Source organism: Dreissena polymorpha, chromosome 10 (genome assembly GCF_020536995.1).
Source record: "Dreissena polymorpha isolate Duluth1 chromosome 10, UMN_Dpol_1.0, whole genome shotgun sequence".
Lineage (NCBI taxonomy): Eukaryota > Metazoa > Mollusca > Bivalvia > Myida > Dreissenidae > Dreissena > Dreissena polymorpha.
The window spans coordinates 44,122,233-44,139,242 of NC_068364.1; the positions used below are offsets into that span (position 1 = coordinate 44,122,233).

Here is a 17,010-nt window from a genome sequence, read left to right on the forward strand (position 1 = left end):
ATGTAGGGCAAAATTAATTTTGACAGCATTTACTGTATAATTGCAGCATACATGTAGGCATGTTCTTGAAGGGACAAAAAATCTTTTTAAAAAAACAACAACGTGAAGCAACAAAATTATTTATTTCCAAACTCCAGTTTTTATGCTGTAATTCAGACAAATTGCTATTGAAGGTGTCCAGCCAAGAATTATTTATTTCCAAACTCCAGTTTTTACGCTGTAAATTCAGACAAATTGCTATTGAAAGTGTCCAGCCCAGGAGATTTTTTACTCAGGTGTTTTTGACAATTATTCTAGTATTTCCAGATTTTTCAGTAAGAGTGGTAAATCTGCATTCTGTTTAACATTCTTAACTACATACCAGTACATGTACATGGTTGCTCAACAAGAAAGTCACCATGGCTTAACTGACCATGACATTTAACCCTTTGCATGCTGGGAAATTTGTCGTCTGCTAAAATGTTGTCTGCTGAATTTCTAATATTAGCATTTTTTCTCTTTTTTTTTTTAAAGAATACTATAAGAATAGCAAACAGTTTGGATTCTGATGAGACGCCACGTTCTGTGGCGTCTCATCTGGATCCAAACTGTTTGCAAAGGCCTTCAAAATTCGGTTCCAGCACAGAAAGAGTTAAAGGGACCTTTTCACATTTTGGTAAATTGACAAAATTAATTATTTTTTTTAAGATTTGCAAATTTTCAGTGTAGTTATGATATTTGTGAGAAAACAGTAATACTGAACATTTACAGTGCTCTAAAATATATATTCAGTGTTTTTTTTCAGTTTTGGGGGAAGCGGGTCGGGTCCCCTGAGAGGGAGAAAATTCGCGCGTAAATAGGAAAGAGGGGGGAAATTTCTATGCTTAGCTAGTAACAGTACAAAATCAAGTTTTAACAGTATAATTCACCATACAGAGGGAGAAAAACCTAATTCAAACTCTTTTATTCATTAACAAGTTATGTTCATGTTCAAAGTTCAACATTTCTGGGCGTTTCAGCAAATTTATCAATTATTCTGGTGACCTCCTCTTCACCAAGTCTCTCTGTGTGCAGACAAAGTCTGATCAGGGACTTCAGTGTAGCTTCCCCAAGCCTGTTTCTCTGTGGCGTGCAAAGCAGGTTGAGCAAACTAAACAGTCTTTCAACACTCTCTTGACCGGACGTTTCTGGCGTTTCACTGCCGGCATTTGAAGAAGACTGACTTTTAAGTTGTACTTGTTTGAAAAGAATATCAATTTATTTTTAAGTTAAAACAGATTTGTCAATTTTTTTACGATAGCTTTTGTTGTTGTGCGACATGTTGGAATACGTATGGTTTGCGGTAGATGTCGTAAGGCGAAAGGCTAAAATAAAGTAAACAGCGGATGCAGTTCAGGAAAATTGTAGTAAATTCGTAACGAAAGACGTATTTAAATGAGGTATTGATTAAAATTGAATAACACTTCCGAGAGAGGAATTTTAAAAATATTTGGGGGAAAAATATATACTCTAAAGATGGGGGAATGGGGCCGAATAACGCTGAATATTTCATAAAAAAAACCACTGATATTATATGCATCTTTGGACGATTTAAAAACCTGAAAATTATATTGTGTTGCAATGCGAAACAATTAAAAAATTTGGATAGTTCTGCGTTTGTCGTTATATTTTGTGAAACTACGAGGACTGCTAATATAAATTATACAAGAGTTCCGCGGTCGGAGATGACCGCATTGAAGCCGGATTTTTGATTTAAATGACAGGAAAGTACCTTTCGTGTTTTTGTCAATGCAATACTTAAATTACTGAAATATTGTTCAAAGGTCAAAATGAAATGTAAGTACTTTTCAAGGCATGAGCAAACCTTGTGTTATGTTTTGAATGCATGCATATACATGAACAACAATAACATTTAAGGTCACAAATATGAACTTGAATTGACATTTAACATTTTTACCTACCAAAGTTATAAGAACTTTAACATTTTTACATTCAAGGTCACAGTGACCTTGACCTTAGAATGAATGACCTTGAAATGACCAGTGGTCATCTAAGTGTGCTTGCAAACCTTCATGTCAAGTTTGAAGACTCTATGTCCAAGCATACCAAAGTTATAACAATTTTAACATTTTAACATTTAAGGTCACAGTGACCTTGACCTTCAAATGAATGACATTGAAATGACCAGTGGTCATCTTCTAGTACTGGCCAATCTTTATTTCAAGTTTGAAGACTCTAGGTACAAGCATACCAAAGTTATAACATGAAATAAGAACTTTAACATTTTTACATTCAAGGTCACAGTGACCTTGACCTTCAAATGAATGACCTTGAAATGTCCAGTGGTTACTTACTAGTTCTGGCCAACCTTCATGTCAAGTTTCAAGACTCTAGGTCCAAGCATACCAAAGTTATAACAACTTTAACATTTTTACATTCAAGGTCACAGTGACCTTGACCTTCAAATGAATGACCTTGAAATGTCCAGTGGTTACTTACTAGTTCTGGCCAACCTTCATGTCAAGTTTCAAGACTCTAGGTCCAAGCATACCAAAGTTATAACAACTTTAACATTTTTTATATTGAAGGTCACAGTGACCTTGACCTTCAAATGAATGACCTTGAAATGACCAGTGGTCATCTGTTAATCCTGGCCAACCTTCATGTCAAGTTTGAAGACTCTAGGTCCAAGCATACCAAAGTTATACCATGAAATAAGAACTTTAACATTTTCGAGCACGCCGCCACCCCGCCCGCCCGCCCGCCCGACAACATCAATCTATAAGCAGAGATTTTTTCGAAAAAAATCCGGCTAAAAATACGTCCCTCATTGTATGAGCATAGAGGGCCGAGTGGTCTAAGCGTTAGACTTTCATTGAAGGGTCAGTGGTTCGAGCCCAGATGAGGGTTACTTTTTTCTCTTTCTTTAATTTTATTTTTTTTTTTTTTTGCTAGAGCTTTTTAGATCAAATGTTTACATTTCTCAATATAAAGCATTTAATAAAAAACTTCAATACATGTCAAAATCTGTGAAAAGGTCCCTTAAAACCTTTCATAGTGGTATTAATAATCCATGACACTTAGGCTAAGTTTCACCGTTTGGTGTTGATAAACCGAGTTGGTATTGAAATTGATTTTTTTATCCCAGAGTTAATGACATATTACAGCCCACATACCTTGAATTTTCTCTTGACATCTTTTCTCATCTGAATGTGTTCAAAAGGTCCGAAGGTGTCGAAGAAATTTTGTATTTTTTCCAGGGTCAGATCTAGTGGGAATGCTTTCTGTGGGACCAAAACAAAACTTATTAAACACAAACACAGTGATCAAAATTAGCAGAAGCCTGCAAGCTCTGCACCGCTTACTCAGTCATTCGCCATACTTGCCAATTGCTACATAAATTTAACAAGAGCACCGCATAACGGGTGCCACGCTCGGCTGCGAAAGCTTGTCAGATTATTTTTTTTTTAGAGGTCACAGTGACCTTGACCTTTGACCTAGTGACCCAAAATGGGTGTGGCGTGTAGAACTCATAAAGGTGCATCTACATATGAAGTTTCAAAGTTGTAGGTGAAAGCACTTTGATTTTAGAGCCAATGTACGGGTTTTAGCATGACGCCGGCGGACGGCTGACGTCGGACGACGAGCAGGCTATGACAATACCTCGGGTTTTCTCCAAAAACAGCCTCGCTTAAAAAAGACACACATTTTCCCAAAGCAAGGCATATTTTACTACATCAGATAAAGATCTGCACTGGTCAATATTGAACAGGTCTTTTTGCTTATTTGTACTTGCTTAGTAAAAGGACTTTTTTATGACTGCCCTGAGCGTGAATTATTTAAATTCTTATTTCTAGACTAAGTGTACATGTTCTTCTAGAAATTCTAATCTATGTTTATGTTCAGTATTGGTAACCATTCAATTTAATTTGATACTTTTGAAAATAAAGGAAAAAATATTATGTTTGCAGAATCTCTGGAATACTTCCATAGTTAAAGCTGACTATGACAAAGTGAATTTTAAGTCAGTAATTATTCTGTCCTTTGTAAATTTGGCAGTATTTTTTGCTTAATTTTCAGTTGTATTAATTACGTTATATAACATCAGTGAATTTGCTACTCAATTTATTTGTTAAGTGAAAATGAATATTTTTTTCAACAGTACTATGTCGACATAAAACTAAACACAACACACTTTAATGGGTACCGCCTCGATAGCCTAGTGGTAGAGCATCCGCTTCGAGTGCGGGAGGTCGTGGGTTCGATCCCTGGTTGCAACATACCAAAGTTGTGAAAAATGGTACTAGTGGCTCCCACTGCTAAATGGGTAGCACCAGGAAGATAAATTGAAGCAGCCAGGTAAGTATTCGTTAGTGGATACCTTGTTTGTCGCACAATAGCTGTAAAGCTAATGTTACTTGTTGATTATATGCGACGTTAAATAAAGCTTCTTTATCTTTATCTTTAACATACCGCGTACACAGTGCGGTTGTTCACATCTTGCCGGTTGTCCTCAGTGTTCTCAGGTATGGGTTTGTCCGACCTGCGTCGCAGTTTTGTCTCGTCCTCATTGACCTGAAATGTTCACAGCGTCCAATTTAGCCCTATTGGGAAAAATTATGGGTACTTTATAAAGAATAAAACAATTCGCTGGTTCAGCACCTGATGCATATATGTTCATAATGTTTACATATTAGATAAATTATTATTTCATTTAATGCATGGGTAATGATTAGATTTGCCTATTTTCCTTTTGTCAGTACTTCTCATATAGTGCCAATGGAATAGTAAATCTAAGAGTGCAGGAAAAATATATTAAGGACCATAAACTCTCTGCTTATACATGTTATTAAAATCCTTTTAAAATAACAAGTACAAATATTTCTCAAAAACTTGTACCTAGCTGAAGGGATTGTTTAAACAAGGGACAAAATTGTCACAAAACCAGGTTTTCATTGTGAAAAAAAAAATCTGATAAAGGGAGAAAACTCAAACTGAACTTTTGAAATGACCAAAAAAAATTAACCCACTTTGTAAGTTTTTTTTTTTTTTTAAATCTATTTTAAGTCGTGGCGACCTTGACATTGGAGATATTGACGTGATTCTTTCGTGGGACACACCGTCCCATGATGGTGAACAAATGTGCCAAATGATTTTAAAATCTCACAATGAATGACATAGTTATGGCCAGGACAGCTCATTTATGGCCATTTTTGACCTTTGAACTCAAAGTGTGACCTTGACCTTGGAGATATCGACGTAATTATTTCGCGCGACACACCGTCCAATGATGGTGAACAAATGTGCCTGTGCCAAATGATTTTAAAATCTGACGATGAACGACATAGTTATGGCTCGGACAAGCTCATTTATGGCCATTTTTGACCTTTGAACTCAAAGTGTGACCTTGACCTTGGAGATATCGACGTAATTATTTCGCGCGACACACCGTCCAATGATGGTGAACAAATGTGCCAAATGATTTTAAAATCTGACAATGAACGACATAGTTATGGCCCGGACAAGCTTATTCCGCCAGCCTGCCAGCCAGCCAGCCAGCCAGCCCGCCCGCATTCGCCAATCTAATAACCAGTTTTTTCCTTCGGAAAACCTGGTTAAAAATATATATTGGTACATATTTTGTTTAAATGATGTTATCAAAACATGATTTAAGTTAATCCTGGTATAACACCCACAAACAGTATAAACAAGAGCTGTCACCCTAAGATGACTTATGCCCCCTATAAACGCTTGATAGAAGTTATGAGCTTTTTACGAAACCTAAACACAGATTTCGAAACCTAAACTCGGTCCCTAAGTTCAAGGTCACAGGGGTCAAAATTTGTGTGCGTATGGAAAGGCCTTGTCCATATACACATGCATGCCAAATATGAAACTGCTATCTGAAGCGACATAGAAGTAATGAGCATTTTTCGAAACCTAAACGCAAAGTGTGACGGACAGACGGACGGACAGTCCGATCACTATATGCCCTCCTTTGAGGGCATAAAAATATCTGAATTAAGTGTAGGCAAACAGTAAACGTAGTAAAAAAACTCAGACGTAGCAACGCATTTAGTGCTTTTCTTATAACTTTTATTAAAAGTATAAGAATAATAGAAAAGTTCATACTAAACAAGAGGGCCTGAAAGGCCCAAAGTCGCTCACCTGAGATAACAAGATATTATTGGGACAAATCTTCTGACCAAGTTTCACGATGATCGGAAAATAAATGTGGCCTCTAGAGTGTTAACAAGGTTTTACTATAGCCATATAAGGAAAAATGCCCCGCCCCCTGACAGCCATGTTTTTCAACCAACCAGCATCATTTTTTAACTCTTTTAAGATATTATCTGGATGAATCTTCTGACCAAGTTTCATGAAGATCAGAGAGTAAATGTGGCCTCTAGAGTGTTAACAAGATTTTACTATAGCCTTAAAAGGAAAAATGCCCCGCCCCTTGGGAGCCATTTTTTTCAAGCCAACATAATTATTTTCGAACTCATCCAAGATATCATTGAGACCAATCTTCTGACCAAATGTCATGAAGATTGGACAATAAATGTGGCCTCTAGAGTGTTAACAAGGTTTTACTAAAGCCATATAAGGAAAATGCCCCGCCCCTGGTGGCCATGTTTGTAAAGGAACCAAAACCATTTTCGAACTCATCCAAGATATCATTGGGACAAATCTTCTGACCAAGTTTCATGATGAAAATAAATGTGACCTCTAGAGTGTTAACAAGGTTTTACTATAGCCATATAAGGAAAATAGTCCCGTCCCCGTGGTGGCCATGTTTTTCAACCAACCGGCAACATTTTTGTTCTCGTCTAAGATATTACTGGGATGAATCATCTGACCGAGTTTCATGAAGATCGGACTATAAATGTGGCCTCTAGAGTGCTAACAAGATTTTACGATAGCCTTATATAGCCATATAAGGAAAAATGCCCCGCCCTTTGGCGGCCATGTTTTTCAAGCAAACGTTACCATTTTCAAACTCATCCAAGATATCATTAAGACAAATCTTCTGACCATATTTCATCAAGATTGGGCAATAAATATGGCCTCTAGAGTGTTAACAAGGTTTTACTATAGCCATATAAGGAAAAATGGCCCGCCCTCTGGCGGCCATGTTTTTCAACCAACCGGCAACATTTTCGAACTCGTCCAAGATATTATTGGGATGAATCTTCTGACCAAGTTTCATGAAGATTGGACAATAAATGTGGCCTCTCTAGAGCTAACAAGATTTTACTAAAGCCATATAAGGAAAAATGCCCCGCCCCTTAGCAGTCATGTTTTTCAGGCAAAGGTTACCATTTTTGAACTCATTCAAGATATAAGTGAGACAAATCTTCTGACCAAGTTTCATGAAGATGGGAAAATAAATGTGGCCTCTAGAGTGTTAACAAGGTTTTAATAAAGCCATATAAGGAAAAATGCCCCCCCTGGCGGCCATGTTTTTCAACCAACCGGCATCATTTTCGAACTTGTCCAAGATTTTATTGGGATGAATCTTCTGACCAAGTTTTATGAAGATCAGACAATAACTGTAGCCTCTAGAGTGTTAAGATTTTACTATAGCCATATAAGGAAAATTGCCCCGCCCCTTGGCAGCCATGTTTTTCAAGCAAACGTAACCATTTTCGAACTCATCCAAGATATCATTGAAACCAATCTTCTGACCAAATTTCATCAAGATTGGACAATAAATGTGGACTCTAGAGAGTTAACAAGGTAAATTTGACGCCCCACAACGGACAACGGACAAAAAGCGATCACAAAAGCTCACCATGAGCACCATGAGCACTTTGTGCTCAGGTGAGCTAAAAACTCTGGTTTTGTTGATGAATTTTTTATTTATGACCAAAATTGCACATATACAAAGAAGCCTTTAGAAATTTACTGTTTCTTCAAGGGCTTACTAGGACAGATCTGGTAAACAGCTGCAGCCAGCTCAGTTAAAGGCAAGATCTGGTAAACAGCTGCAGCAAGCTCAGTTAAAGGCACAGGACAGATCTGGTAAACAGCTGCAGCCAGCTCAGTTAAAGGCAAGATCTGGTAAACAGCTGCAGCCAGCTCAGTTAAAGGCACAGGACAGATCTGGTAAACAGCTGCAGCCAGCTCAGTTAAAGGCAAAAACAACAACTGACAACTGTTTTAAATGTCTTAAATGGTGCACTCAGTGTGTCTATACTATGATACAGTTACACCAGGATAAAGCGAATCTCCATAAAGACAATGGTTTTGTGCAAAGGAATGTATGTACCTCCATTAAACCTGACGTAGCTTTCTTCATGGCTGCAGCGATCACCTTCACATCAGCTGTAAGCTCCTTCAACTTGTTGAACTTTGTCATCGTTTCAAACGTGACCCCTTGACAACAAGTTAAGAAGTGCAACCTGATCTGTTTAAATTCTTTTTATTTGTGTGATATGTGAATAGGCTTTGCTGTTTGACAATTGTGTTATTATCTTTGCTAAACAATTGTTTAAACAGTTAGCTATGTGGATAAAACCGATATTAATTTACATTTTGAAAGAGTTTAAGAAAACAAATAATATCATTATGACTTCATAAAACAACATCATTTTACAGCTAAACATTGAATATTGATCATTTCCACTGTGAATTTTCACTGTTTCAAACAGTGAATTAATGTGTTTAAATCTTTTATATATCCTAATAAACCACAAAAAACATTTAATAAACGCTGATCTGTTAAGCACACACCGATTGTAAAAATTCAATACTGCCATTAATTCCACAATCATGAACATTTCTTGTTATTAGAAAAACAAACAAGAGTGCCAAACGGTCACAAGATACGCCTGTTTGAAGGTTTTGGAAACCATGCTAAATGCTTGAAATGCACTATGTGACCTGGTGACCTACATGTAGTTTTTGACCCTTAATGACCCATATTAGAACTTGACCTAGATATCATTTAGACACAACTTCTGACCATATTTGGTGAAGATCAGATGAAAACTACTTTAATTAGAGATACCATGCTTGACCCTTGAAATGCACTAAGTGACCCTGTGACCTAGTTTTTGACCCGGCATGACCCATATTCGAACTTGACCAAAATATTGTCTAGATACAACTTCTGACCAAGTTTATAGAAGATCGGATGAAAACTTTTTGAACAAGCAAATTCGTTGAATTGATATCCCCCGCCAATATGCTTCTGGAAACAAAAGGATTATATTTGACACTCAAAAAAGCATTTTTTTCAAGATACAAAAGGCCATAACTCCGTTATTTACAGATGGTGTACAATGCCATTTGGCGTGCATCATCCTTTTATCCATATATACTTTCATACCAGGTTTCAATGAAATCCCCCAAAGCACTGCCAAGATATGGCTCCGGACGGACGGAAAGACGGACAACACCAAAACAATATCCCTTCGCCTATGGGGGGGGGGGGGGGGGGGGGATAATTAGAGAGCGGACACTGCTGTGGATGCCGCCCGCCCACCAAGGGTGAAACTATAATACATCCAGTTATTTCAAAAAAAGGCGTATAATAAAAAGAATGAACAAACAAATATTACAGTTGTGTCATTATTTGTATTATAAAGATGCTATATTAAAATGAATGAAATGTTTGTGCAAGAATTTTAATAAGGAAATCCAAAAGGATACATCCATCTTCAGTTTTTATCTGTTCCTGCAAGAATTTGTCTCTTGGCAAGTTGTGGTTTCCAAAGTAATACTGAAAAAGTGAAAGAAAAACTGGAAATACTTACACTGAATGTTGAGAACAAAACAATATGTATAAGCTATATAGACTAGGTATATTTTACATGTACAAGTAATTTATACTTCGTACAGAAAAAAACCTTTATGAAAAAATGTGGCTGAGGTCACCGTCAGACAGGAAGTTTTGTTTTGTATTTTATTCTTTGTACATTGTGTAATTATTCATCAATAGAATTCTGAGAAAACACATTTTAATCCATACACATAGAAAATGCAAATTAAAAATCAGCGATTTTTTTGGCCCAATTGGGAAAAGTACCGACATAGACGGTAGCAGCCCATGGGGAAAAATATGCACGAAAAGCCCTGAAATTGGGAAAATTAGCATTGTAAAGTCTTCATATTGGGAAATTGTTGAATTTAATATGTGTTGCTCCCAAATACTTTAAAATTGATAACTTTGTGTAGACAAGTTGTCAATATTATATTTCCTTTGGTTCAAGCCATAGAGCTGCAAAGGGAAAATTGTTATAATTTTTTTGTTTAACCTTTAATAAGGATTTTTTTTACAGCAATTTGATAATTAGTTGTTTTTCTAATTTGAAAAGTGCCGTTTTCCGATACTTTATAGAGAAGAAAAAAATGGCTGACAATATGAAAAGTTATATTATTGTTATTGATGTAGCTTCGTTTTTTTGTGTACATCCAATTTTTTTTTAAATAACTTTCATTATTTTTTTTGTGGAATCACTTACTAAAAGACATGTAAAAGAACATGTATTTATTTTATAAATTATATGTTAATAAATATAACTTGATTGTAACTTATTGTTGGAGCTTTGTAATACAAGGTGTTGATTGTTGGAGCTTTGTTATACAAGGTGTTGATTGTAACTTATTGTTGGAGCTTTGTTATACAAGGTGTTGATTGTAACTTATTGTTGGAGCTTTGTTATACAAGGTGTTGATTGTAACTTATTGTTGGAGCTTTGTTATGCAAGGTGTTGATTGTAACTTATTGTTGGAGCTTTGTTATACAAGGTGTTGATTATAACTTATTGTTGGAGCTTTGTTATACAAGGTGTTGATTGTAACTTATTGTTGGAGCTTTGTTATACAAGGTGTTGATTGTAACTTATTGTTGGAGCTTTGTTATACAAGGTATTGATTGTAACTTATTGTTGGAGCTTTGTTATACAAGGTGTTGATTGTAACTTATTGTTGGAGCTTTGTTATACAAGGTGTTGATTGTAACTTATTGTTGGAGCTTTGTTATACAAGGTGTTGATTGTTGGAGCTTTGTTATACAAGGTGTTGATTGTTGGAGCCTAGTTATACAAGGTGTTGATTTAACTTATTGTTGGAGCTTTGTTATACAAGGTGTTGATTGTAACTTATTGTTGGAGCTTTGTTATACAAGGTGTTGATTGTAACTTATTGTTGGAGCTTTGTTATGCAAGGTGTTGATTGTAACTTATTGTTGGATCTTTGTTATACAAGGTGTTGATTATAACTTATTGTTGGAGCTTTGTTATACAAGGTGTTGATTGTAACTTATTGTTGGAGCTTTGTTATACAAGGTGTTTATTGTAACTTATTGTTGGAGCTTTGTTATACAAGGTGTAACTTATTGTTGGAGCTTTGTTATATTAATTGATTTAAATATACGCACATTAACATCATGCATAAACATTTCTTTATTTTATTTTCTTCAATATTTCTTTCTTTTCAGATAATCTTCCACATCTTTATCTTTGTTTTGGTACAGCATTATGCTAATAAGTATGACCAGAACACACGAGTGAATGAACATAGGAAGACATCTAATTGAATAATTGTACTGGAAATGTACTGTAAACGTATAGAAATTTGTCGGTATGAAATTTCGTGGTTTAATAAAAAACAACTTATTCGTTGACACGTAATTTCGTGGATTTCAAATTAAAAACAACTAATTTGTTGAATACAGATACGTAATTTTCGTGGATTTCAAATTTTCGGGGAAGACTGACTGTCATAATAATTAAACTTTTATTAAAACAACCAGAGTAATAACAAAGCATAATCTGCTTATCTGTGTTGACAGCATTTCTTGAGGTTACTGTGCACTGAAGCAGGAAAGTGTTGCCGATAATTGTCGGTAAGAGCAATAAAGCAGCGCACTTTTGGGTCCCCGCTCGCTACTTGCAATCAATGTTGTTTTGTCAATATTTGCAATTCTCAGCGCAATCGGTCCCCTAGTAGCAACAATTGAGTAATAAGGTTCCCAAAACACACGCGCGAAAACCGTTATGTCTCTTTTAACTTTAATTGGCACAATTTGACATATGTGATAAATCTGCAAACTGTTAATTTGACGACGTCACGTAAAAGAGAGCAATCGTTGATGTACAGTTTAAATACTATGCTTGATTTAAAAAGTAATTGTCAGAAATGACATTCGGAAATGAACAATTTCGGATTAAAAATGGATAAATAATCGTTGGTACTTGAATTCGTGGTTCAGTGGACCAACGAAATCCACGAAAATTTGTACCACACCAAATTTAATGGTTTTACAGCATCAGGAATTTGATTCGGCATGTGGAAAAAGTAAATCCTGTAGTAGGTCGGTGTCATGACATTTCATAGTGTAATTATTGTATAAAAATAGAAAAAAATATATCCTGGGCACTTGTATTACCGGTGACGTAAGCATCATTTGTTAATAAAAAATATTAAATGCAACTTCCGTACAAAAAATCATATAATTATCAGAATCATTCATTTTTCCTCAAGTTAACACGAAACCTACCGTATATGTTAACGAAAACTGATTTTTAATCCATCATAGAAGTAGGTCACTGTCCGCCATTTTGGTTTCTACTGTTTACTTCTATTACCGGTGATGATGTTTTCACTCAGACAAAACACATTTTCAGAAAATCACAGTTTACTAAACTAAACTTCCGTACTGTCGAATATATACAAACAATATATAAAAGTTTAAAGCATGTTGTGATCAATTTTCAAACAATAAATGACATTTAATATGAAGTGTGATGTGATGTAACAGGGTTTAAACATTCATTTCAAGTATTCTGTTCATTTGTTCTGTTTTAATGTTATTATTTCCCTTTAACTCATGGTGTTTACATGGTTTACTTAATATTAAGCAGGGATCCTGTGGCCAGTCTAAGAGTTGAAGTCAGTCAAGCATGTGATTACCATATGTCCTAGTGTTTTTCCCAGGCCATTTTAGTGCGGCGAAAAGCCACGCCGCCCTTCCGGATCGCCACTCTGCCCTTTTCAAAGGCAAATTTCGCCACGTGCCCTTTTTTCAAAGGCAAATTTCGCCACGCGCCCTTATCGATAACATCTTTATTGCCTTACGATCTAACTTGGTCTGCAAAATCAGCTTCCTTGATTGTCTGTGACGCTCCGACTGTGCTTGATTTACTCAAGAGACGTCAACGTCTAATCGATTATATAAACTGAGCAGATTTAATCTATTACAGTGCTCGATTTATAGGTAGGTCTTACTGACTGCTCCAAAGCTGTGAATTAGTCATGCGTGAATAACCCCGTGTCAGTATCAATCGATAATGCCGAAGGCTATTTTATACCAAGCGCACTTTTCGGTCGGCAATGTGTACTCCTGCACGATAAAATCATTACTTCGGAGACTTTTGATGAAAAACTCGGATGTTATTCTCGTGCAGGCATTATTCAGTTATATAAAAACATATATTTTTACGCATAATTACATTTAAAATCACAAACAAATTTATTCTTTATCGTTTTTGTCTTTAAGATAATTAGATCTAATTATTGAAATAACTACTGAGACGTATACTAATTTAACAAAATGCGAATCGCGTATACCATTTAACGTTGCTATGCGCACCTGTCACTTACATCATTTGACATTTATCAACATGGCGGACTATACAAAATTAAATTTTGACTCGGCAAAAATGGCAAATAACGTAGTAAAAGATCGAATTAAGGATGGAGATTATACATTAAGAAGGAATTAATGAAATGTCTGTGATAATAAACGATGCATAAAAATGTTTGAGATAGCAACAACATTATTTATTTATTTGTAATCTACTCAGTGGATATATGTCACGGAAACGAGTGTTTGCATATTGTTAGCGATCAATTTTCTCGCAATGTTATTTTAAACATCTGTCAAGATTATTGTTAGAAAATGGGATAAGACAAACATGGTTTCATTTATATGTTAGTGGATCTGCGTATAATCAGATTCATATGCATATATTGCTTTATTATGTTTGTCGTGCTGTACAGTTTATTGAAACAGCATGGAACGTAAATGTACATTGCAAGGTAAATATATTAATATAAATCATAGTAAGTTAAATACATCTTTTACCATTAAATGTGCTTGTTTATATTTTTTCCGAAACTGCCTCTGATGCGATTACATGTTTCTCCCTAATTCAGGTATTCACGGAATGTTTTTGCCCTTTTTTGCCAAAACTGCGCGCTAAAATGCCCTTTTTGAAAGTAATGCGCCATGCCCCTTTGCCCTCCTGGGAAAAACACTATGTCCACTTTATGTAATTGTTCAGTCAGGCTTGAACAGTGATTTTCCTGCCCTTTCCTTTGTCTACATGACAAAGGTTATGGAAACGCGCATCTGTTGTCTACTATGTAAACATTTGCAGACGGACTTTTCAAAACGATAGTTTTCATGAGAAAACTGAATGATCAACCAGATTGTGTGTGTAAATAACGAAAAAATACATGGGCATTCGTGTTTTAATACCTACTTACCCGAAGACAAGACATTATTTAAAGGATTTTTCCTTTGACAGCTACCGGCAAAAATAGTAAACAGTCTCCGACGGAAGTTGTAAATGAAAATGCGCGTGCTGTGACGTAGTAGCGTATTTACAAACATCACACCGGTAATTCGGGTACACCGGTAATAGGAGTACGGAGGATACTAGAAGCATCTTTAATGTCTTTTGGTGAAGAAGTTTACATACTCAGTAAAATGGAAAACCCAGTCGTCGAAATTCGCACTAGTCCGACAGCAAAAAACTAGTATTTTTTCTTTCGGGCTTGTAGGAAATCCAATATTACAAGCCCGACGTGCTTGTACAATTCATTAAACAGAAAACAAGTTCCACTCTCATTTTCAATATTTGTAAACAAGGTCTTGAGCCCCTTAACTCAACAGCCGCTTATGTTTTAACACACTGCGCACACCTGCTAGGCAATCAGTCGATAATTGGATTACTGCGCATAAAGCGCATGGTTTTTGTGATTCCCGGATTACTATTATGTAAAATAAATGTTTTGCGTTGCGTTCGGGACACAGAGAGTAATGGCCGAATAGTTGTCAGTCAGGTATGTCGTTGAGGAATGCGAATCTGAGGTAACTGTGATTGACGCATTTGTCAACTGTCTTTTTGTAGAATAACCTGGCACTTAATTGCTCAATATTTTCGGGTGGTTCAGGTTTGCTCTCTCTTTCACATGGATATATGGGATAACTTTCTGCTTATTTTTTACTTTAACTGTAAGTATATATTTATAATTGTGATTTGATTGAAATCCGTGTGTGAAATTAATTTCTTCTTATTTCAGGATCCGAAAGAGGCTGGTTCAGATGACGAGGAAGCTAACTTGGATGAGGATGAAATTAATAAGAGATTTGTATTGTATTCTAAAGCAGGGGTGGCGAAATCAAATGTCCGAGTTGCCCGAGTCGTACATTTGCTTGTCTGGGCAACTGATTTTTTTCAATTAAGTTGTCCGTGGACAACAAGTTTTTTAAAAGTCGGGTCCAGGTATACAAAAAAATACATTGTATTAAAGCCGTAATTAAGTTTTACAAAACCGGATGTTGACATGCGATTACATTGTCAGTGCTATTTGCGGAGCAATCAAGCTAAAATACGGGCACTCTCCTGCGCAGTGATCTCCCTTATTATATAAGAGACCAGGAGCATGCCGCATTTTAAACATTCGGCCCGACTGTTAGACAGTGTACAGACTGGTTTCTTTATTTTTACAATCAGACGGAAATAAAAAGTATCAAAGTAAGATAATCAAAACACGGTCTACCTTGTTATTTAAGACGACTTTAATGGTAAAAAATGGAACATTTAGTTATTTGAAATCTTCAACAACGGGGCAGAAACCCGAAGCTTTGAGCAGTCCACCTCCCAAAAAACTAAGAAAGATAATGATAAAAAATATGATCTAAGTAAACGCACCAGAACTTTTCAAGAAACTTGGCTCACAGATTTTCAATGGTTACCAGTTGATGATAATCAAATTGCTACCAGTAGCGGCACAGAGCCTCAGTCTGATGAGGTCGACATATTGGACTAGTTTAATTTGTTAAGATTACGATGTACTTATGTCCAACACATGTTTAAATAACACTAGCTTTGCAAGATTTAAAGTTTGACAAAGTCTTTATATTGTTTATAATATACTGCTATAATGAATGTACTATTGAAATTCAACAATAAATAAAACTAGCAAATCAAACTTATTTTAGTATATTCCACATTGGTTTACATTAATCAATAAATGCGTTTATAATTTATATAAACATTAACGGACAAGTGTAGTTAAGCAACGGACAAGTTAAATTTCCTAAATGGTTGTCCGTGGACAAGTATAGTTTTTTGAGATTTCGCCACCCCTGTAAAGATTGAATAAATGAATGCTTCTTTGGATGTTTTATGTTATGTTTATCTGCATTTTTAACAAAAATATTTGGGCCATTAAAATCTGACTCGGGCTTGTTCAAATTCCCATACTTCTAGCCCGACTTGCTTGTAGATTTAAATCTCAATTTCAATGACTGAAAACCCTTTAACTTCTTAGTTCTAAATCATAAAACGCTGATTCTACAAATAAATAAATAAGACTTTGGCATAATGGTTTAATCAACAAATGAAATACTTAAAATGAAGCACACAACTAAAAAAACGTGGACGCAACGAAAATGATTTTTTTACCTCTACTTGGCGAATAATTTTCTTTTCCAAATCGCTGATTTCGACGGCCATTTCTGCAATTTACTCTTAGTGCACACAAAATAAGAATGTTATTGCACAACTTATGAAATTAATTTGCGAATAATTGCTATTTCAGGATTACCCACGTTTTTTCATCATTTATTTAACTACAAACGCTCATTATTTTGACAAGAAAAAGCGTCGGTTTGATATAGTCTACTAAATAAAAAAACGAATTTCGGCATCATCGTCGAATCACTGTCGACCTTGGTGTGAGACAGGATAGTCTGGTTCCCAGCTTCAATTGTAAACAAATATATACAAA

The 17,010-nt window shown here is 35.7% G+C and overlaps 1 protein-coding gene across 1 annotated transcript in view; it reads right to left on the minus strand.

The window, feature by feature from the left end:
- The window catches only part of LOC127847809 (lupus La protein homolog B-like), a 36,117-nt gene extending 19,208 nt beyond the window's left edge, over nt 1-16,909 (minus strand). The window contains exons 1-5 of the mRNA XM_052379969.1: nt 16,686-16,909; nt 9,637-9,706; nt 8,252-8,358; nt 4,453-4,554; nt 3,156-3,263 (exon numbers count right to left, since the gene is read on the minus strand). Coding sequence (XP_052235929.1) covers nt 3,156-3,263; nt 4,453-4,554; nt 8,252-8,358; nt 9,637-9,706; nt 16,686-16,736 — 438 coding nt within the window. The 5' untranslated portion in view covers nt 16,737-16,909. The remainder of the gene's footprint in view (nt 1-3,155; nt 3,264-4,452; nt 4,555-8,251; nt 8,359-9,636; nt 9,707-16,685) is intronic.
- Nucleotides 16,910-17,010: the final 101 nt, after the last annotated feature.